The sequence below is a fragment of the Plectropomus leopardus genome, chromosome 7 (genome assembly GCF_008729295.1).
Source record: "Plectropomus leopardus isolate mb chromosome 7, YSFRI_Pleo_2.0, whole genome shotgun sequence".
Lineage (NCBI taxonomy): Eukaryota > Metazoa > Chordata > Actinopteri > Perciformes > Serranidae > Plectropomus > Plectropomus leopardus.
The window spans coordinates 29,124,160-29,144,162 of NC_056469.1; the positions used below are offsets into that span (position 1 = coordinate 29,124,160).

At 40.3% G+C, this 20,003-nt stretch overlaps 1 protein-coding gene across 2 annotated transcripts in view; it reads left to right on the forward strand.

Annotated features, from left to right (window-relative positions):
* gabbr1a (gamma-aminobutyric acid (GABA) B receptor, 1a) overlaps positions 1-20,003 on the forward strand; it is a 95,135-nt gene that overhangs the window by 52,964 nt on the left and 22,168 nt on the right. For both annotated transcript variants that reach the window (XM_042490951.1, XM_042490952.1), the window contains exons 10-16: positions 705-806; positions 1,110-1,175; positions 1,410-1,601; positions 5,680-5,925; positions 7,535-7,598; positions 8,499-8,576; positions 17,791-17,941. In XM_042490951.1, the coding sequence (XP_042346885.1) occupies positions 705-806; positions 1,110-1,175; positions 1,410-1,601; positions 5,680-5,925; positions 7,535-7,598; positions 8,499-8,576; positions 17,791-17,941 (899 nt within the window). The remainder of the gene's footprint in view (positions 1-704; positions 807-1,109; positions 1,176-1,409; positions 1,602-5,679; positions 5,926-7,534; positions 7,599-8,498; positions 8,577-17,790; positions 17,942-20,003) is intronic.

Here is a 20,003-nt window from a genome sequence, read left to right on the forward strand (position 1 = left end):
AAGTCTTGGAAGGTCAAGGTCACTGTGACCTTACATCCATCTCATTTTCGTGAATGTGATACGTGAGGTTGGCCTAAAGGAAGTTTTCTCAAATTTGACAAAAACATCCTCATGGACTCCGGAAAGAACTGATTAGAATCTGGTGGTCAAAGGTCAAGGTCATGGTGACCTCATACAACATGTTTTTGGCCATAATTTATTAACCTGCAAGAAGCCCCTTGAAGGGGTGTTGGGTAGATCAGTGGATAAAGCAGGCACCCCATTAATGAAGGCAATGTCCTTGCCGCAGCAGCCGCAGGTTCGATTCCGGTTTGTGGCCCTTTGCTGCATGTCGTCCCCTCTCTCGATCTTCTGATCTGTCTTATAAAGGCAAAAATGCCAAAAAAATAATCAACCAATAAAAAACCAAACAAAAAACACCTTGAAACGGTGATGATTGTGTAGATCTTCTGTGTTTTCACAGACATGGATGTAAACTGTAAGTGCAACATGAATGGTGTGCGGAGGCATTCGTACATCCGTGTGGCGATATATCTAGTTATTTGAGGAGTTTTTTTCGTCTCTGTGGACTTGGTTGCATTTCTTTTGTTTTTCTCTGTAATCTCAGCCTCCCTCTGTCTCGGTTCAGCTGACTCTCTAACCTCCCCCTCTCTCACCCCCCTCTCCCTGTCCGTCTCCCTCTGTCCTTCCCTTTCATCTCGCAGACGCTGGACGATCTGGAGCAGAGGACGAAGGAGGCAGGCATCGAGATCAGCGTCCGCCAGAGTTTCCTCACCGACCCGGCTGTCGCTGTCAAGAACCTCAAGGTGCTTTGATTAAAAATTCACCTCAGCTGCTGGTAGTCCCTCCCCCCCCCCCCCCCAACCCCCTTCTCCTTCCTCCTCTGGCTCACAGCTGCACACGATACCATTAGCATAGAGGCGATTTGATAGAGGAAATTAATGCACCATGCTAATTAGCAACTCCTGAACAGCAGTACGTGTCGTCCTGCAAAGCAGGAGGAACTTTGGCACGCTGCGCCGCCACATCAAGCTGTGCTTTAGTGAAGCTACAGTATATTGTTGCTTCTGATGTAACTAAGCAATGTTTTGTTTTATGTTTCGGTACAGCGCCAGGATGCAAGGATCATTGTGGGGCTCTTTTATGAGACCGAAGCCAGGAAGGTGTTTTGTGAGGTTAGTACCTTTTCTCGCTCCATTGATCCCAATAGACTGAACCTGACTGGCTATTAGCAGAAATTGAGCTTTGTAATGAGCTGTTTGAATGTCTGAATGAATCTCCTTGTTTGGCAGTGATACAACATGCTCAACACATCTCTGGGAATAATTCTCCTCATGCTTATTTATCATTCTCTCCCTCCCCTCATCCACCTCTCTGTCTCTGCCTCCCTCCCTCCCTCCCCGCTGCAGGTGTTCAAGGAGAAGCTCTACGGGAAGAAGTATGTGTGGTTCCTCATCGGCTGGTACGCAGACAACTGGTTCAAGATCAAAGACCCAGCCATCAACTGTACGGTGGAGAACATGACGGAGGCTGTGGAGGGACACGTGACCACTGAGATAGTCATGCTGAATCCTGAGACGGTCCGCGGCATCTCCAACATGGTGGGAACACACAAACACTATTATCTCTCCCACTACTGTAGTAAGAATTATTGAATAGATATTAACCCTTTGAAACCTGGATCAGCATCACTTTTCTTGTGCTGCATTCAGATGCCTTTTACAAGTATTTGAACCCTTGACGTTGAGCAAATTGGTTTGAATTCTTTCGAAAACATGATGAGGAAAGGGAATGAACAACATGGGAAGAAGTGTCTATTGCAATAAATTAGTAGATTTAGAAAATCTTTGTTATTATATATTTTTTATGACTATTTTTGGGCTTTTTGGCCTTAATTTGATAGAAAAGCTGTTTGTGAAAGAGGGTGAGAGAGGAGATGAGAAAGGGCCATGGGATGGAATTGACCTGCCCCATTATTTTTAAAAAGCAATGGAAAATGTCCAGAGAGCTTATATATTTATATGTATCATAATAAGATATTTAAAATGATTTTATATAGTTATTTTCATTTTGAGGTTGTGGTCGTTGCCGTCCTCCCATATTTTTGAGTCATGTTTGATGTTGATCAGTGCTGGGGAATTTAAACATCAACAGTAACAAATAATAACTCACATTTATGTTACAGAGTGAAGTGAGTGAAACGTCTTATGAGAAATACATCACAATGCAAAATACTTTAGGTCCACTGGAAATGTTTAATGAGCTTATAATGACATCAACTAGAGCGCACCTGTGCTTTGTCACACAAGCACACATGGGAAATCAAGTTCCCAGTTGTATTTCTCAAGGTATAAACTCATAGAAAACTGCACAAATACAACAAAACTAAGAATTATATTGATAAATACTAACAGAAAACAGTCAGGAAATTTAAATAATTACATTGGAGCAAAGAGAATGTTGCACAAACATCTGCAAATCATCATGAAGTGCATTACCCACAACGCTCAAACACAACAGTAAACTCCAAAGTATTTTAATGGAATAATTCTTGCATACTTAAAAAATAAACACTTTGGTTTACACCAATTATCACCTGTTTTTTTATGTCTCCGCGCATCCAAAAGGTGACAAGAAAAGTGGGGATAAAGTGTAACTGTGATGCCGATTATGTACCAGAGTCTCTCAAATTAAAAACCTGAAACAATAGTGTGTTAGCACCTGCAAGTATGGCTGCACACTCCTAATCTTGTTTCAGTTGGTAACTTTTATAAAATTAACTTTTTGTCATATTTGCTGAATTGTCACTGTATTCTGAAAGAAGTACATGAGATGGATGATCTATGAAAATATCATGTTCCTCCTCTTCGTACTGCTTCTAAAAGCAATTGCTTGAATGGGCTGCAGCTCACCAAAAACAACCGTCAGCCGCCAGCTGTCAATCACTTCTTGTGGACTGCGGACAAACTGTCAAATTAGGCAGCGCTGATCAAATATGAATCAAGATTCTGTTACTGCATTGCCAATTTCTCACCTTGGATGTTTTCAGAAACGTATTATAGTGTACTGTTTAGCTGTAAAATGAGAGTGTTTATGATCGGGCCTGTGGGCAGTGTTTTGTGTGTTGGCTCGGATGTTTTCACCATGGTGACCGGGTCACAAACATACTCACTTTACAGCTAAACAGTACACTAAAATAAGTTTCTGATAACATCTGTGGCGAGAAATAGGCAACACAGTAGCAGAACCATACTGCAGATCACGAGCAGTGATTTACATGACTGGCAGCTGCATTTAAGAAGTATTTCACTGCTAGAAAGATGGCCTTTTAAAAAAACTAGTGTAACTGCAGTAGAAAGATGCAAATACTTTTGAAACTGGTGCTACATGACCGCAGAAAACAGAGAAAAAAGACGATTTTGCTCATGAGGGTAAAAACCTACAACTACCAGAATGCACTGCACGGCGCCAGACCAATAAATTCTCAAGCTGGTGGGTGACATCATGTAAACTCGTATGTGTGAAACAATGGCGGTCGGCTGGCAAGTAACGATCTTGTATTACAATAAAACAAAAAGCTAAAACATCTCTCCAGAAACATTTCCAGACTTTTTTCCTAAAACAAAAATAAAAGCCTCTTCTCACCAGTGCAATGCGAAAATGAAGGAAAGTGCAGGAATATATCTAATTTTCCGCTTGAGAACTATGTACACCAGGTCAGGTCCAAATTATCTGAGTTGCCTTGTTCCATTTTTGTCAAAAAATAACACCTGTTTCTCTCCACACAACTGTCCAGATGGAAATTTGTTGTGACAGAAAGGGGCTAACATTAACTACACAACACGTAAACTATTCAGATCCAAATAATAAACCCTAATTTTTTTTGCTATTTGTTAAAAAAGTTATTGCACTGCAGTTTTCAGTTATTGCTTGTCAGTCAGTCCAAAGCTTTGAAGTCTTCCGTCTTAAATTTTCTGGTACTGTAGTTTGACTGCTTTTATCTTTTCATTAATTGCCATGAACTCTTTGTAACCATTTGGCTTTTTTTTTATCCATAACAAACATATTCTCTCGTCAATGTAAAAAAGATCGACTCCCATGAGAGTTTTTTTTCCAGGAAAAAGTGTTTAGAGCAATAATGTCAGTGAACTGTGTATGACCCGAATCAATATTATATTTCATAAATGGCTGATAGAGAGTAGAGAAGTAGATGCTTAATACTGTCACACTCTTTCTGAACGTCCTCTTTTGTTATTTTGCCTCTAAGGTATCAGTCGCTCTCTGCTTCTCTTTCGCCTGTCGCTCTCCTCTTTTCACCTTCTCTAATCCGCTTAAACTGTCTCTTCCTCTCTCCTATTGTTCGACCCTCTCTGGCTCTGCTGGTCTATGCTGGATCATCCTTTCATTCTTCTTGTTTACCCACCGTTCCCTTCTTCTTATCATTTCCTCATCCCCACCTTTTCCACCATCCACCCACCCATCTCCCCCCTCGGCCCCTCCTTTCCTCCTCTCACACTTCATCAGCAGCTGTTGTTTATATTCATAAAGCACCTGCTGCTACCTGCTGATTTAGCTGTTGACGTGCTGCTCGATGGGTGATAAGAATTACAGCCCGAACTCATAGTCAATCTATTCAAATTCAATTTCCAAGTTTGAAATTGGCATATTTCTCCGAGATAGAGCATTCAGATGAAGCCAGTGTGCCAGTACTGCAGGGTCTGCAATAGCACATTGTCAGCTAGTTTTCAGTAGGTAGTGGCATATTTAAATGCCAAATGCCAAGGTGGAATTTAAATGAGATGAATTTGACACAACTGAATTTGGGGGGGTATGTGGGCCCTAATTGGCCTCAGAGGATCCACAGGGACGCCTTGATGATTGGTAGCAATTATTTTTCCGTCACACATGTAGCTATCCCTGCTCTCAGAGAGAGATAATGTTTATTGGTGTTTAATCACAAAAACAGCTTAATTGTGCACTTGTGAGAGAAAAAGGAATCGGTTAGGATAAAGAAAATCACTTTTTCGATTTTCAGAATTAGTCATGTTAGCTCTGGTGCCACATGTCACATCCACTTATTCTTTCATGAGTGAATGTCTTTTTTTCCAGCTACACCCACATGTGAATGTTTTATACTTGTTTTTATTGTCAGTTAAAAACAGGACAATAATAATCAGAGCTAAGATAGAAAAAATACTTCTCTTGCGTTTAACTGCAGCATATTTAAAGGAAAATAGTGCTGCAGTAATTAGTCCTAAGTCACGGAAATGAGTTACCATTTCTGCATTTTCATGGAGTTGAAGTCAATAGATTTTTATGCCTCCACATCAGCTATAGCCAAGGTTGGGGGCATTATGTTTTTAGGATGTCTGCTCGTCCGTGTTTTTGTCTCATTCTTGTGAGGACCATATATCAAAAAGGCCTAGAGGGAATTGCTTCAAATCTGTACAAACGTCCTGCAATAATCCAAAATGCAACGGAAAAATCCCATAGGCTTTTTGACGAGGGAACCAGGGCAATGTTTACTTACATGTCATACAAAAAATGTCATCCCTGCAGCACGCTGTAGTTCTCTAATAGTAGAAATATAAAAATGCACCTAATATTATCCTTGTTTGAAACATTTTATTACTTCAGAGGGACTCCTCTTTGACTTCCTTTTCGTCCCTTTTCCATCAGACATCGCAGGAGTTTATCGCCGCTCTGATGTCGCGTCTGGGCGGAATGAACCCTGAAGAGACCGGCGGGTTTCAGGAGGCCCCTCTAGCCTACGATGCAGTGTGGGCTCTGGCCCTCGCCCTCAACAAGACCGTGGCACCGCTGAAGGCTAAGGGCCGACGACTTGAGGATTTTAACTACAACAACCATGACATCACCTCTGAGATCTACAGGGCGCTCAACACAAGCTCCTTTGAAGGTGTTTCGGTAAGTTATGAGAAAAAAAGATGGGAAAGAAGTGCAGATAGCAACAGCCAATGCTCTACTTTTAGTACCCCAAGGTTACGTGAATATGCAGTGATTTATGCTGGTATTTTTGTGACTGCTGTGCCTTTTAACCTGTATGATCCCAGTTACTACTTTTCATGGTAATCAAACTGTGCAGACACAGTCTTTACAAATCTTTGCAAAGGCCGACGGTGTAGATTGCATTTATTTGTGTTAAGAGAAGCAACAAATAAAAAATTGTGTTTAATATCTCAAAGTCAGCGATGTCTAATAGAAGTGCATGCTGTTAATAAATAACATCTTTATTTTTAATGGAGATCATAACAGCAGATTTGATATTCCACTACGTTCCTGCATATTATCTTTTATCCTGTGCTTGTGTTTGTGTGATACCATCGTCACCCCTGCTACTGCTGTGTTTTTAGAATCAGCTAGTGGCACAAATTCTAACCAGCTACATTCTTTATTGAAAGATTGCATTAGAGATTCATTACAAACAAACAAAACAACCTGACCTGCAAACAGAGCGTAAAAATACTCCTTGTCGATAGAAATAAGCAACCGAGTGTCCACTATTTCCACAAGGAAAATAAGAATTGAATTTACTATAATAAAGCAACTGTTCACTTACACTCCCTCGACACCTTGTTAGGCACACCCGAAAAATCTATTGCAATCCAGCACAGCAGCTCTGCCACATATTACACCTCTCTGGAGCTTATCATGGTCAGTTCTTGTTTAAACTTTAGTTGTTAATTCAACTTAATGTTTATACTGAGGTTGTAGTTTGCAGTGGTGTTTTGATATTCTTTCCCCCCTCGTGTTGGTAAACTTGGGCATACAAAGTATTAGAAACATCCTTCAGTTCAGCACCACTGCAAACTACAGCCCCAATATTATGCATATAGTTAAAGGGAAGCTTTGGTATTTCTGAAACTGGAGCTTATTTATTTATGTTTTTGTTAATGTGACTAATAGGAACAACGATTTGAGTGCGCCAGGCTCTGATGCAAATTTTACATAGTGGCCAAAAGTGGAATTACACCGTTTGGGTCCGTCACATGATGCCCACTGGTCCAGAAAGACTTTTCCCCATTGACTTACATCGGGAAAGAGACGTCTGTAAATCAGTAAATAATTTTTTATGAACTTCAAAACACCCACACAACAACTCCCTTCACTATCTAGATTTAAGCCATCCAGTTCAGAAATATTTGGAACGTCTTAAAGAGCTGCAAGATTACATTTTTAGACTGTCATCCAATCTAGCAAGGTGCTTAAACCAGAAGTCAGTCACTCCACTGGCATAAGTTACCCGCTCAGGCACACTTGGCAGTGCTCTGCCACACTCGGCCGCACTCGGCTGCACTCGGCCGCACTAGGACGCGCTTGGCTACCATAAGTCTCTGGTGCGTAAGCCTCATGAGCCAGTAGATCTGGGTATTCTACACTGATTCTAAACCCAGAAAAATAGCTTTTTTGGGACCTAACTCTTGGCAAAACAGCAAATATGTGTGTTTATTAAAATGCCAAATTCTTCCTTTAATCATTTGCATTAAGAAAACACCTCCTCCTGTCTGTGTCTCAGGGCCAAGTGGTGTTTGACGCCCAGGGTTCCAGGATGGCAATGACGCTTATCGAGCAACTGCAAGGTAAAACACTCCCACACTGTCCTCCCACAGATGTTGTATTGCAGTAAACAGTAAATGTCACTTATTCATAAAAAAAAAAAAATCACAGCTGACTGCATTCTTCATGTATCGATTGTTGCTCTCATCTCATTTCAAAGCAAAGCCTCTCTTTTTGGGGGAGCGCCACAGCGATTGGTCTCAATATCCCATAATTGCACGTGCGAACAGGCTTGATGCAGAAATGTGTTGACTCAAGGCTTCGCTCTAATTGGGCACAAGCCTTCGTTTTAAGCCGTTTCTAGAAATGGCATCCTATTTGTCACCAGTGACTTAATGAGTTTCCCCGCACAGGATAAGGTTGAGGATTATTTTCTACCTCTGTTCCCCTCGGCGTCCTAAAGGATGGGAATTTATAATCCTGCCCCTTTCTGTCTCATATTTCCTGTTGTGGTGTCGAGGTAATTTGACATCCACAATGAGACGACCTGACTCGCATCCCTGAATCACTGTGGGGCCTCATCAGTATTCCTGGTCAAGACTGCCACATAAGCTCCTTTTTTTCCTCTCCTTCCTTTTCTCCTCCTTCTCCTCTTAGTACTTCTTTGTTTGTCCTTCTTAATTCACCTCTTCATCCCTCATTTTTTTTATCTCTTCATTGTGTCTTCTCTGTGCCCACGCATACCATTAATATAAAGCCACAGGAAGGACAGAAAAATAGCTAAATGGCGGTTTTATGAATTGAAATCAGTTCTGTCAAGTTGTGTTTTATTGTTTGAAATCATGATCCCCCACAGAACACCAGGGGAGGAAATGAATTACACAAGAAATACTAATTAAGCTTTCTTCCCCTCTGACTTTTGTGCTTTTATTTCGCTCTCTCACTCCATTTTCTGTCTTTTCTTTTCTCTCCCAATCATCTAGGAGGCAGTTACAAGAAGATCGGTTACTATGACAGCTCTCAGAAGAACCTCTCCTGGTTTGGCAACGATGTTTGGATAGGTAAGATGAAGTTCACAGTACTGTCGTCACGCAGCTTCCTGTGTCTGTGTTTGCATCCTGTCTGTCACGCTGTGAGTCAACGGGGTCACATTTTTTTGTGCTTTGACACTAGACCTCCTCGGCGTGGCTTAATTTAGACTATCTTGCTGTGTAAATGACATATAATCAGGCTGGATTTTCTGTAACCACTAGTTTGGGTGAAGCTAGTTATTTGGTTGCTGACGCTTGCCCAAAATGAGCCGCCTGCACAGTCACTGTCCAGCATGTGTTAAAATGTTGGCGCAGCAGATGCACAGTAATCAAACTGGGCAGCAGCTTCGGTTTGACTGGCTAACCCCGGAGTTTTTAAAGTCCAGCACCGTGGGTTCACCATCAGACAAAATCAAGACTAGTACACCTCCCCAATACAGCATCTTTGGGCTTTTTTATTAGCCTAGGTTTGTTTAAATTTTGGCAAATTGACACTTAAAGTATGCAGAATTAGTAATTAGTACTTCCTGTTTGCAATTTACAAGTGGATGTACAGACGATTATCACTGGATTACTTGTATTTTTGTTTTGATTTCTTAGCAGATTTACAGATGTTTCTTGACAGTGGGACATGGTATATAATGCGTGTGTGTTTAGACCATAGACTGTATAAATAATGGCCGTAGCTACCATGATGCTATTGGTTTGTGGATTTTTGAAGCCTGAAGTTCGGCATGGTGGACATCATATCTTGGTTTTTTTGGAGCCAAAAGTGACATAAAAAAACCCACTAACATCTGGCTTTTGTATGTAACAGGAAGGAAACATTTGGCAGTTACACCTGGGTCAAATGACTTTACAGTTGTCATGGGTATTTATCAGCTTCAGCTTTGATCAGCATTGATTTTCAGCATGAAATTCAACATCTGGGTGAACAAGCTCATTTGTGCCTTTTTATCGGCGAAGGCATACTGGTCTGCTGCAGAGGCGTATACACAGCTCTGGTCCACTGGCAGTGGGAAAGGAGTTGATAGCCTATTTTAAGAGAATATTCCCATGTTTTAAAACTTGCATACACATGCTAATTTGGGTGGAAAAGGGGGTAGATGAGAGGTTGGAGTTGTGGAGGAGCGAGGGTGGATCTGACTGTAGCAATTACTTGACAGTCTGCCACTCAAGGGGCCTCGCTCTTAAATATGCATAACTTTAAGCCTTAATTAATTGTAATTATTTAAAAAAAACACTACATGATGATAAAATAAATAGCTTTGGATTTTTTTATTCCCTATTTTCTGTAATTCTATCCAAAAATTGATTGAGAAAATAATGAACAGGTTAAGTGATAGTTAAAATAATCCATCATTGCATCTCTAGTGATGATATCAGTAAATATCCAGTACTGTTTGAATGTTTAGGAAGGAGCATAACATAAAGTAAAATAACTTTAAATATAACTAAATAAATAAGCGGTGCATTTAACAGAGTGACTCATCAGAGGTTTAGTCGCAGAAGCAAAGGAGGAGGAGTGACGTGGTGCGCCAAGCATCAACGTAAATCACCAAGCCTGCTATCCACTGTTGGGTTTGCTGTGGTGAAGTGAACCAAACCTGCAATTTGATCTAGGAGGAGAGCCGAGGTGTGTTGAAGGTCTTTCAAGAGAGCTTGATCCCTGTTGCTGTCACTTAACTACACCGAGCTGGCTAAGCAAAAGGCCATGACTGTCATGGATGTGCCGTATGCTCTGAAGAAGCAGGGCTCTGTGCAGCTTTGGTAGATAAATGGATCTGTGATTAAAATCCTCAAATTGAGTCTGCATATTACACATTTCTGTTTAAGTTGTCTTGGCAACATATTTTACAGACAATATTAGGCTGCTTAATATGCTATCAATGAATTTCTATATTTATTTGGCATATTTCATACCAGAACTTTTGGCCGTTGGTATTTTTATTTTGGTGTAGTTTATGTCTTGTATTGCTTTGTCTGTATGTGGGCTGTAGATGCTGTGGTGTGTGGCATTGGCTTATACTCCATACTTGTCCCTGTAGAAACAAACGTTAAATAAAAACATAAACAAGTGTGAGTTTTGAAGCAAATTGCAGCAATCATGGGCTAAGGGTTTTAAAGTACTATAATTGCCTCATAGTCTCTGCTGCAGATCCAACTGCTGACCGAGTTGGTAAATGGGAAAAATCAACTGGCCAAATACAAAAACTGCCCATTGTTTTAGGAACACCGACATGCACCTGTCTCTTTCCACTTTGTCCCACATCTCTCCCTCCCACCTCGAGCTTCACAACCAAACTTTGTTTTCTTGTCATTCTGCTAAATGAAGAAGCTCAAGCTCACGCCACACAAACCAGAACCTTCTCTCCAACTCCGGCCCCCTGTATTCTAGTTTGCTGTGAAAACCTATTACTGCTGATTTTCCTCAGACACCAACACCAATTCTGTGGTTGTTTACTGGCCCGTCCCTCCCTGGAGAGGTGACATACTTGTGCCTGGACAGAGTGTGCCACTAATCAATCCTGCACGCCTCGGCGGTCCGTAGAGAGCCGCCTTTTTTTAGGCTTTTAAGGAAACGATCAGTTGCCAAGGCTTAACTGAACCCAGAAGAGGTAGTGATTCCAGGTCAGCATCAGTGGCGAGGGACGGGTGACCTGCATGCATGTAGGCAACATGTCCTTCACCAGGCCAGCTGCCAGCTCTTTAGTTTGGCTTGTTGCAATGTGACAGTTAGCCCAGTTAAAACACGCTAGTTTGACTCGCTCTCCAGCTCAGAGGTGAGTTTTGTTGACTTTGTTTGCGCCTCACTTCATCTATTGGTGCTTCATTTTTCACTGTTTATCAAATAAAGACACATCCATCTGACATCTACTTGTTGAGAGGAAATGAGTAATTTCCTGCTCAGTGGAGCTGACTCAGTTCGGGGAAGTTTTTTTTTTTTTTTTTAGACAGAGGGGGGCGCGCTTCATTTCCTCCACGCTGACAGGGTGGAGCACACATGGGGGTTCTCAACTCAAACCCTCCGCTTGTTTTCCTGTGTGTTTACCAGGCGCCTCCCTGCCTCACTTTCTCGCTCTCTTCACGGTCGCCCTAACAACCACTTCAGCTCGGCTCTTCTTCTAATCGCTGTGGCAACTGTATAGAGCTGCGTCTCCATGGCAACACCCTGTCCTGATTCCTTGATCAAGGACGTAGGAGGGTTTAAATGGTGCAAACACATTGACTGAATGGACAACACACACATGCACACACACGCACATGCACGCACGCACACGCACACACATGCACAGACATGCACAGGCTGCAATAATTACTACGATTCCATGCTTCATTCACATGCTTTAGTATTCTGTTTTATGCATGGCGAAATAGTAATAGTCATACATTTAATATGTGCAGCACCTTTCATACATAGCCCAAAGTGCTTTATGTTAAATAAAAAACATTTAAACAAATGAATTAAAAGGTGACAAACAGGACATTAAAATATAATAAAACATGAAAGAGTGATAAGAATAGAATTCATTAATTAGGATGAAATGAAATGAAAATTAAAGTCATATTCAATAAAAAGAAATAGACTCAAAGCAAAATTAAAAACGTGAGATGTTTCATGAAAGAGTTCTTCACTGTTTCAGCATTGCACATCAATAACATTGTTTGACTCACAAGTAAAAGACTTTTAAAAAGATTTAAATCAAAGCAGCAAAATCAAAAATGTTACCTTTTTCTTTCCATAAATTATTTTTCTTAGTCAAAACTTGATGCCTACATTACCCACAATGCAACTTTACTGCTAGCACTTTGGTTAGGGCTTCAAGCGGTTTTAGCTTGTATTTATTTACTTAACATTTATTTGTAAAGGGACAAGTATGTAGCATAGGCATGTCCAAAGTCTGGCCCAGGGGCCAATCGTGGCCTTTGGACCAATTCAAAACAGCCCCCCGCTTGTTGTTTAAAATATACTGTATGTGGCCCCACACGTCTGATTTTTCTGTCAAACTCATGATGGCAGGATATAACACAGTTTGTAGACATGTACAAAGTAGGAGATATGCAGGCGAAACTGATTTCTTTTCATGAGCAGACAACAAGTGAGCAAATGAACAGTATATTAACAGCGGACATTACCTGTTAGGTAGCAGACATGGCCTCAGCAAAGTAGCGGTGTAGGAAAATATTGATACACTTGAGTATCGCAATTTTCTGTTTTGTAATACAGTGTGTTATAAAAATCAATACAGTTTAAACCCCTGACTCCTAGATCGCAGTGCTGTGATCAATCATATGACTCTGACATACCAACATAACAACATATTTCTTACAGGGTTTGTGATAAATACAGATCCTACTCTTCTGATTTTATTGATAAAATAGACTTATCAAATTTTATGCATATGTTAGAGTGGTCTTTATAACAGTTTTCCTTAACATTAAATTTAAAAAATACTAGAATATATTGCCTTGCTTACAGTATTGCAATATATCCCGATATAATGAATTGTGACCTTGGTTCAGTCAGACAACTCACATTTGAAATATTTATTAGAGCAGCAAAACATGGTTAGAATTTGGCGTCTAGGCTTTGAAATCATCACTCCCTTCAGATATTTTTACATAGAGATATTGGGGAGTGATGAGCAAAACATCTTGAACCCCCGCGTCAGAGCACACAAGGGGATGCTGGGTTGGCGGCCGGGCTGAAAGATCATGCAGTACTACGCAGGGCAGCGGTGACATGACAGGCAGAGGGAGAGTGAGGGATTTTTGCAGTTTAAATAGACCGCCATATTGACAGGGTGCATTTGGTAAATGACAGCAGAGCATGAGGCGTGTCGTGTATTTCGGTGCAGCTCGAGTTTTGTGCCTGAACTAGCTTGCAGGCATCTGTGGTAAGTATTGTATTGCCAGATTCTTGCCGATACAGAGCCTTACAGCAGTGTCTCTACTTGTGGAACAGGCAGCTGAGCTTTAAGACACCGTGACACATAGGGGTTTAGGAAGAAGTTACAGGTTTGTAAAAAGCCGGTGGCCAGCAATGGCAAAGAGAGACCATGGGGGAAAAACGGCATGTTTTTTTGGTGAATTAAGGATTCATTTTGACCAAACCTGAGCTGCTGATTCTTGGAACGGTGGACTTACTAGATTACTAGCAAGAGTAACCAAGACGGTTTGCCACGTATACCCTGGTGACATTTTAGGAATGTATGAAGATATGAAATATTACATACCGAGCCACATGCCCAAGCCTAACCTTCTGGCCTTTTACTGTGTACTCACCTTAAGTTTATGGGAAATGGTGTTTCATACAGACAGCAGAAAAATATTATATTACATAAATATTGACATGAAATCATTTTTCAAAACGCATAAAGCAAGCCACATGACAGACTGTTGAGAAAGGTTTTGTGTGAAGGGCTTTACTTTTAGTTATATTAATTGTGTGTGTGTTACAAATGTCAACATTTTAATATTTATTCTCACTTCTTACTTTTGTTAAAACTCTGGCAGCATATGTCAAACTTAGTCCTACCTTTTTTAAAACATATATGTGATGAGTCTGGGTCACTGCACATTCGTGCCACTGTTCAACATGGCAGCTTGTGTTGTGTACTCAAGTGCTCTCATGTAGTTTGTATAGTATATGCTGTAAATTGCACAGATAGACAAACACTTAATTCCCAAAACATTCTCGTAAACCACAAAACACGTTTTCTTTTACGCCACATGAACAATGTGGAAAGCTTAAATTGTAGAGCGTCCAGGGCAGCTATAGGTCTATAGGTATAGCTGTAGGTAAGCTTTTAATTCAGTCCTCCAGAAAGCCCTTAAAAATACAAAATGTTCTTTATTTTAATTCACAAAACATCTTAGATATTTTTGTTTTGCCTATTGCAGGCTCCCGGGAGACGTTTTACACCTACAAGCTAAAAGTGTGATTGTTGCTACAGTGGCTTGTGCACAGAGGAACCTGTTCAATCTTTTTGGCATTTTAGTCATCACCATCAGACCTGCAGCCAACAATGTCACTGCTGTTAGCCACAATAACAAAGACGCTATTGTTTCATTATGTGCCAGTGTTAATTTTAGGGAAAACTTTGATGAATTCATGCAATTGATGATGATTCAGCTTGCATTAATTTAATTAATTACATCATTAGGAATTACTGTTGTTTGTTTTTTTTGTTTTAATATTGTATTTTAAAACAAAGAGAGACTGCACTAATACAGCATTATATTCTTTAAAGATGCCCAGTAGCTAAATGATAACATCCCTGTGGTGGTGTCAGTGATGTACCGACAGTATATACTTGAGATACAGTTGCCAAATTTTCAGAAAGGTGTTGCATCCGTCTCTGAGGCAATATGTGATCTTTTCAAAAGTAATTACTGTTTATTTCCAAAGACCATTTATCAATGAGAGGATGTGAATCACACTTCTATGTCACTGCTATGCATGTCCAGTCTGCAAAAAGTGATTTTCATGAGTTTAATTTAAGAATTAGTTGAAGATCTGCTGACACTTTTCCTAAGTAAGCAAAGCTCGGGAGGGTAGAAATTACTGACTATGCTTTCATGTCAATAATTCAGAATATTGTCATATTCAGTCGAATATTAGTGTGCATGCTGGGTAGTACTGGAAAAAAAAATATAACATTAAATTATTATTTGCTGTATTGTCCCCACTGATTTTCCATCATGCTTGCTTAAGCCAGTGTTATAGTGAAACTACTATTGAATTCCATTCAGTGTGGTATTAAGAAGGTCTTCTAAAGCATTAAATAAAACTCGGTGAATCTTGCAGAAACCCTTTATGTATCGTCACTCCTCAGTCAGATGACACCACACACACCTCGGCTGTGTGGCGGCGGTGACAAGCATCCAAACAGAGAGCATGATGGGCGTGTTGACACCCTGAGACCCTCGAGGGGGCGACACCCTGACACTTTCCTCTGACATCTGACACATCAGCTTCACGCAGTGCTGACACTTCTGCTCTGCTTCCCCTCTGACACACACACACACACACACACACACACACACACACACTGTCACCCTCTGTTCCTCTCACACACAAACACACACACTAATCACACTTAACATAGACACATAAATGCTCCCCTGCACTCGTATGCACCCCTCTGTGCATTCATGCTTTCTGTATCAGTGCTCATCATGCATATTGTACTATATATATATACAGTCTTTACTGACATACTCAGGAGCACACACACACACACACACACACACACACACGCAGATACACAAATCTGCAAGCAGTCCCAGATATAGACAGACAGATAGTCAGAGGCTGTTGAGGGTAAAACAAGGCTCCCTGTCCATCTGCCCCTCTTTGAACCGTCCTCACTGAGAAATCCTCCTGGTTTTCAGCCACACAAGCATTAATAATTGGGTAGTTTGTATAAACACACACTTTTTCACACTTGATTAACACCAAAGTTGTCTACTTGCTTATTACTTTTCATTACTGTATAGTAATATAAATGACATTTAAGTATGGATTATTGCTAACAGATGAAGTTGGTTGTTCATTTTACTTCTCTGTGCTTCAGCGTCATCAATATTTTATTGAGATGGTGGAGTTCATGCAGTGTTTCCCACACAATTAGAATTTATGTGTGGCAGTAGCTGTTCGGGAGGGGGGGATCTTCTGTGTCCCTTTTTTTTTATCATTCTTTGGCCCCTTTCTAAATTTGTTTTTGTGGGTCTATGAATGCAGCACAGGCGAAAGTTATTTTTATCCCCTCAGTAATGATTGAACAGTTGATCCGACCCAGCACAATGAATGGTTAGGTTTCACTTTCACTGCGCTTGGTGTTCTACTGCTCCGTCTGTGACAACAGTACACTCTGCGCTACAACAGTGTCGTGCTCTAAATAACCAAACTGCATATATATTCCAACAGCGCAAGAAACCTCTGCGTTAAAAACCTCCTGACAGCCAGATATTATTTTATCCAGCTGTGATGAGTCCATCAGCTAAAAAAAAAAACAAAACTGATTTGTAATGTAGAATCGCTTTATTCAGTATTTTTACCATTTTAATTTCCTGGTTCGTTTGGTTTTGAAAGGGAGAGACCTCTATGGATAATTCGGCTGTGGGTCTAAACCTTCTGAACAATGAACACTGAAGGAAATCTTATCAGAAGTTTCAGCTGGTTGTAATCAGCAGTCCTCACCACTAGATGCCAATAAATGCTATACCCTGTTCCTCTGAGTATAAGTACAGACATATTACCAACAAAATGCACTTGAAGCATCAAAAGTTAAAGTACTTATAATGCAGAGTGTTATACTATTTTATTATTGGATTTTTATTTGTGATGTATTATTATGTTAGAAATACTTAAATGTTGTTGCTGGTCAAGGTTGCACTAATTTAAGGTGTAACATTTTATAAACTGATGATTTGTGTGTGCAGTAAAAAGTGCAGTATTTCTGTCTGAAATGTAGTGCAGGAAGTAAGTGTAAAACGGCATAAAATGGAAATACTCAATTAAAGCACAAGTACCTCAAAATTGTACTAATGTACACAAGAATAAATGTACTTTCCACCGTTGCCTGTATGTGCTCAGTATTAAAGAAAATTATATCAGTTTTAATTCTGTGGATGTTGACACTCTGGAAAACATTTATATTGTTTCATTTAGTTATACTTCTTTTCTTTTTCCCTTTTTACTGAGATCTGCTCAATACTTTTGTTTTGTAAGATCAAAAACATAGATTTTGAAAATGTTGATGATGCGCAAAGATTGAGTTTCACATAAACATCTAAATTTGCTTGTTACTTCAGGAAATAGAGCTCTTTATCAAGATAAACTGTTGACATGTAGCAGTTTTTTTCAGAGTACATCTTATTTGAAAGAATATAGAGGCACTTTATGTTTGTTTATTTTGTTCCTATGGGTTTTTTTGTATATGTTCATCACTGGAAGATGAATGTTTGGTATCATAGCAGTTTCTTGTCATCCGTGTGTGATGGGCTAAATGTTTTCCATGACACCGAAATAAAAATTAAACTAAACTGTACACTGAAAAATAATTGCTGATGTAACAAATGAAAAGAAAGCCTGAGAGAGAATTTCACCTGTGCACAGGTGAGAAAGGAGCTTTGAGCAAAGTAATTATTTCATTAATGCGGTGGGATGTGGGATGTGTCCTGGGAGATGATGGCACCAGAAGTAATTTATCGCTTCACATTTCTTTGTCCTCTGCAGGAGCTGGACCTCCGGCTGATCGGACGGTAGTGATCGAAGAGTACAGGTTCTTATCCCAAAAGCTGTTTGCAGCTGTGTCCGTCTTCGCTGGCCTCGGCATCCTGCTCGGCATCGTCTGTCTGACCTTCAACATCTACAACGGCAACGTCCGGTGAGTCCACTAATGCTTATCTTTGAATTTCCAGGCCCACAGTGATAAGCCTAAAACACTCTGTTTCTGTTAAAAACAGCTGCTGTAAAGCAGCAAGGCTTAGCTGATTGAATAAAACTTTATCGGATAACATAAAAGAATCAGTTAATTGTTTAAGTCAAATTATAAGCAAATATGAATCTCATTTTCCAGGCCTGGAAAAATCATGGTATTATTAAAAGTTTTGGAGAAGTAATTGAGTTTTGCTTTGTGTTACGAAGTGACACAAAAAGTGGTAGGGCTGCCCCTTGAAACTCTGAGACTCGAATCATCAGTTGGAAACCTCTCATACGAATAAAATTGGCTCAGGTTTAGCAATCGTTTTTTATTTTTTGTGTGTTAGTGTGCCATGCTTTCTACATCGGGGGTAGTTTTGGTCCCCAGTTTTCGCTGCAGTGTGAACGCTCTTGATTTTCATGCTCCTCTTTGGTACAAGCTGCTACAGAAACTTGCAGCGGCACTGAGAAGGAGAGAAGAGAGAAAACGTCTCTCTTCAATTGCAAAGTGGTAAATTTACAGCTCACAGCAACTTAGTGTTGGCAAAAAATGTTGCACATTTACAACAGGGCTGTTAACGTGTTTACTAGACTATTTTGATCGTCACTGAATGTCCAGCTGAGCCTATTAAAACTTTCAATCTTTATATGGGGAAAAAAAAACCGAATCGTTCATATCGAACGACCAGATCTGATTTGACAGAATTCTGTGTTGGGTACAGCCCTAAAAAAAAGTAACCATATTTGGTCGAGATGCTGGAGCAGTGGAGGGGGAGGGGTGGATCTGACTCACAGACTTTAGCGATGCCTCGCAGGCACCCTGTCAAGAAGCCCACCTTTAAATGTGCTTAACTTTAGCTCTTAACAAAATGTAAACAGGTAAGTTTTATAACAATTAAGGCCCGAACAATTTTCATGAATGTTGAAATTAGCGAGAGACCAATATCAATTTTAGTACCAGACTGCAAACATGTTGTAAAGTTGGGCATTTTAACATTGGAGTCTATGGTGATTGACTCTGTTTTGGAGCCAGCCTCAAGTGGCTGTTAGAGCCCTTTTTTTTTCTTTTTTTTTTTTAACATCCACATTGGTTTCATTTTTCATTCATTCCTGTTTGGCTTAAACTCACTATAACGCTCGGTAAAGCTGTGAGAAGCTGCAGATTCAGGTGATAATGCGTTCATCAAAATGAGCAACTCCTTTCACGTTATCACTTGGTGTATTGTTATTATAAAAACATGGATTATAACTGCTTTAAGAAGTGTCACAGGGTTTCCAGAGGACTGCTCATTCTAGGCTTTGATTGCATTTGACTTTTTCTTGTTTTTAAAAGTGGATCGGTTATGTATTTTTGTCTCCTAACAAGGCAGTTGGTGGCAAACTGTTTTTGTAAAAACAGCTTACTGAATAAATTTGATTTGATTCGATCTGACTCATAGTGTTTTGGCTGCTGAGATCAGCCTTCGGTGAAACTGTATTTGAAATATAATCAAAGCTGGAAGAAGGCCTGACTGGCACACCGCAGCCAGCCAGAGATCCCCAAAGGAACAAACCTCTCCAGCTTTCCGAAAAACTCCTGATAAGCTCACGGTCTTATGGGACTTTAAATCACTTTGACCCGGGTCAAACATAAAAATACTATGTTCGAAAGACATCAGAGATATGCTGCGGCGGGTTCACAGACTTGTATTAAGCTTAGAAATCCAAGATCAAAAGGCAGTTTTTAAAGGAAGTCTATTTGCATTTGGTCTAGGGCTATGCTTAAGCTGTGACAATGAAACCAGCTGCTAGATTGAGAAAAGCCACACCCAAATCACCAACTTTGTAGTCCCTAAACTCGAGAAGCAGAGGTGCCATTCAGCATTTACATTAACCTCAAGAGAGCGGAGGATCTCTGTTGAACATGTGAATTATTTTTTTTCTGTCTCACATCCTACAAATACTGACATTCGCACTTGGAGTGCAAATCAGCTCTGCTGGAGCAGCTGGGTTGTTACAGGATGTCATTTCCATTCAGCGCTCCTCCA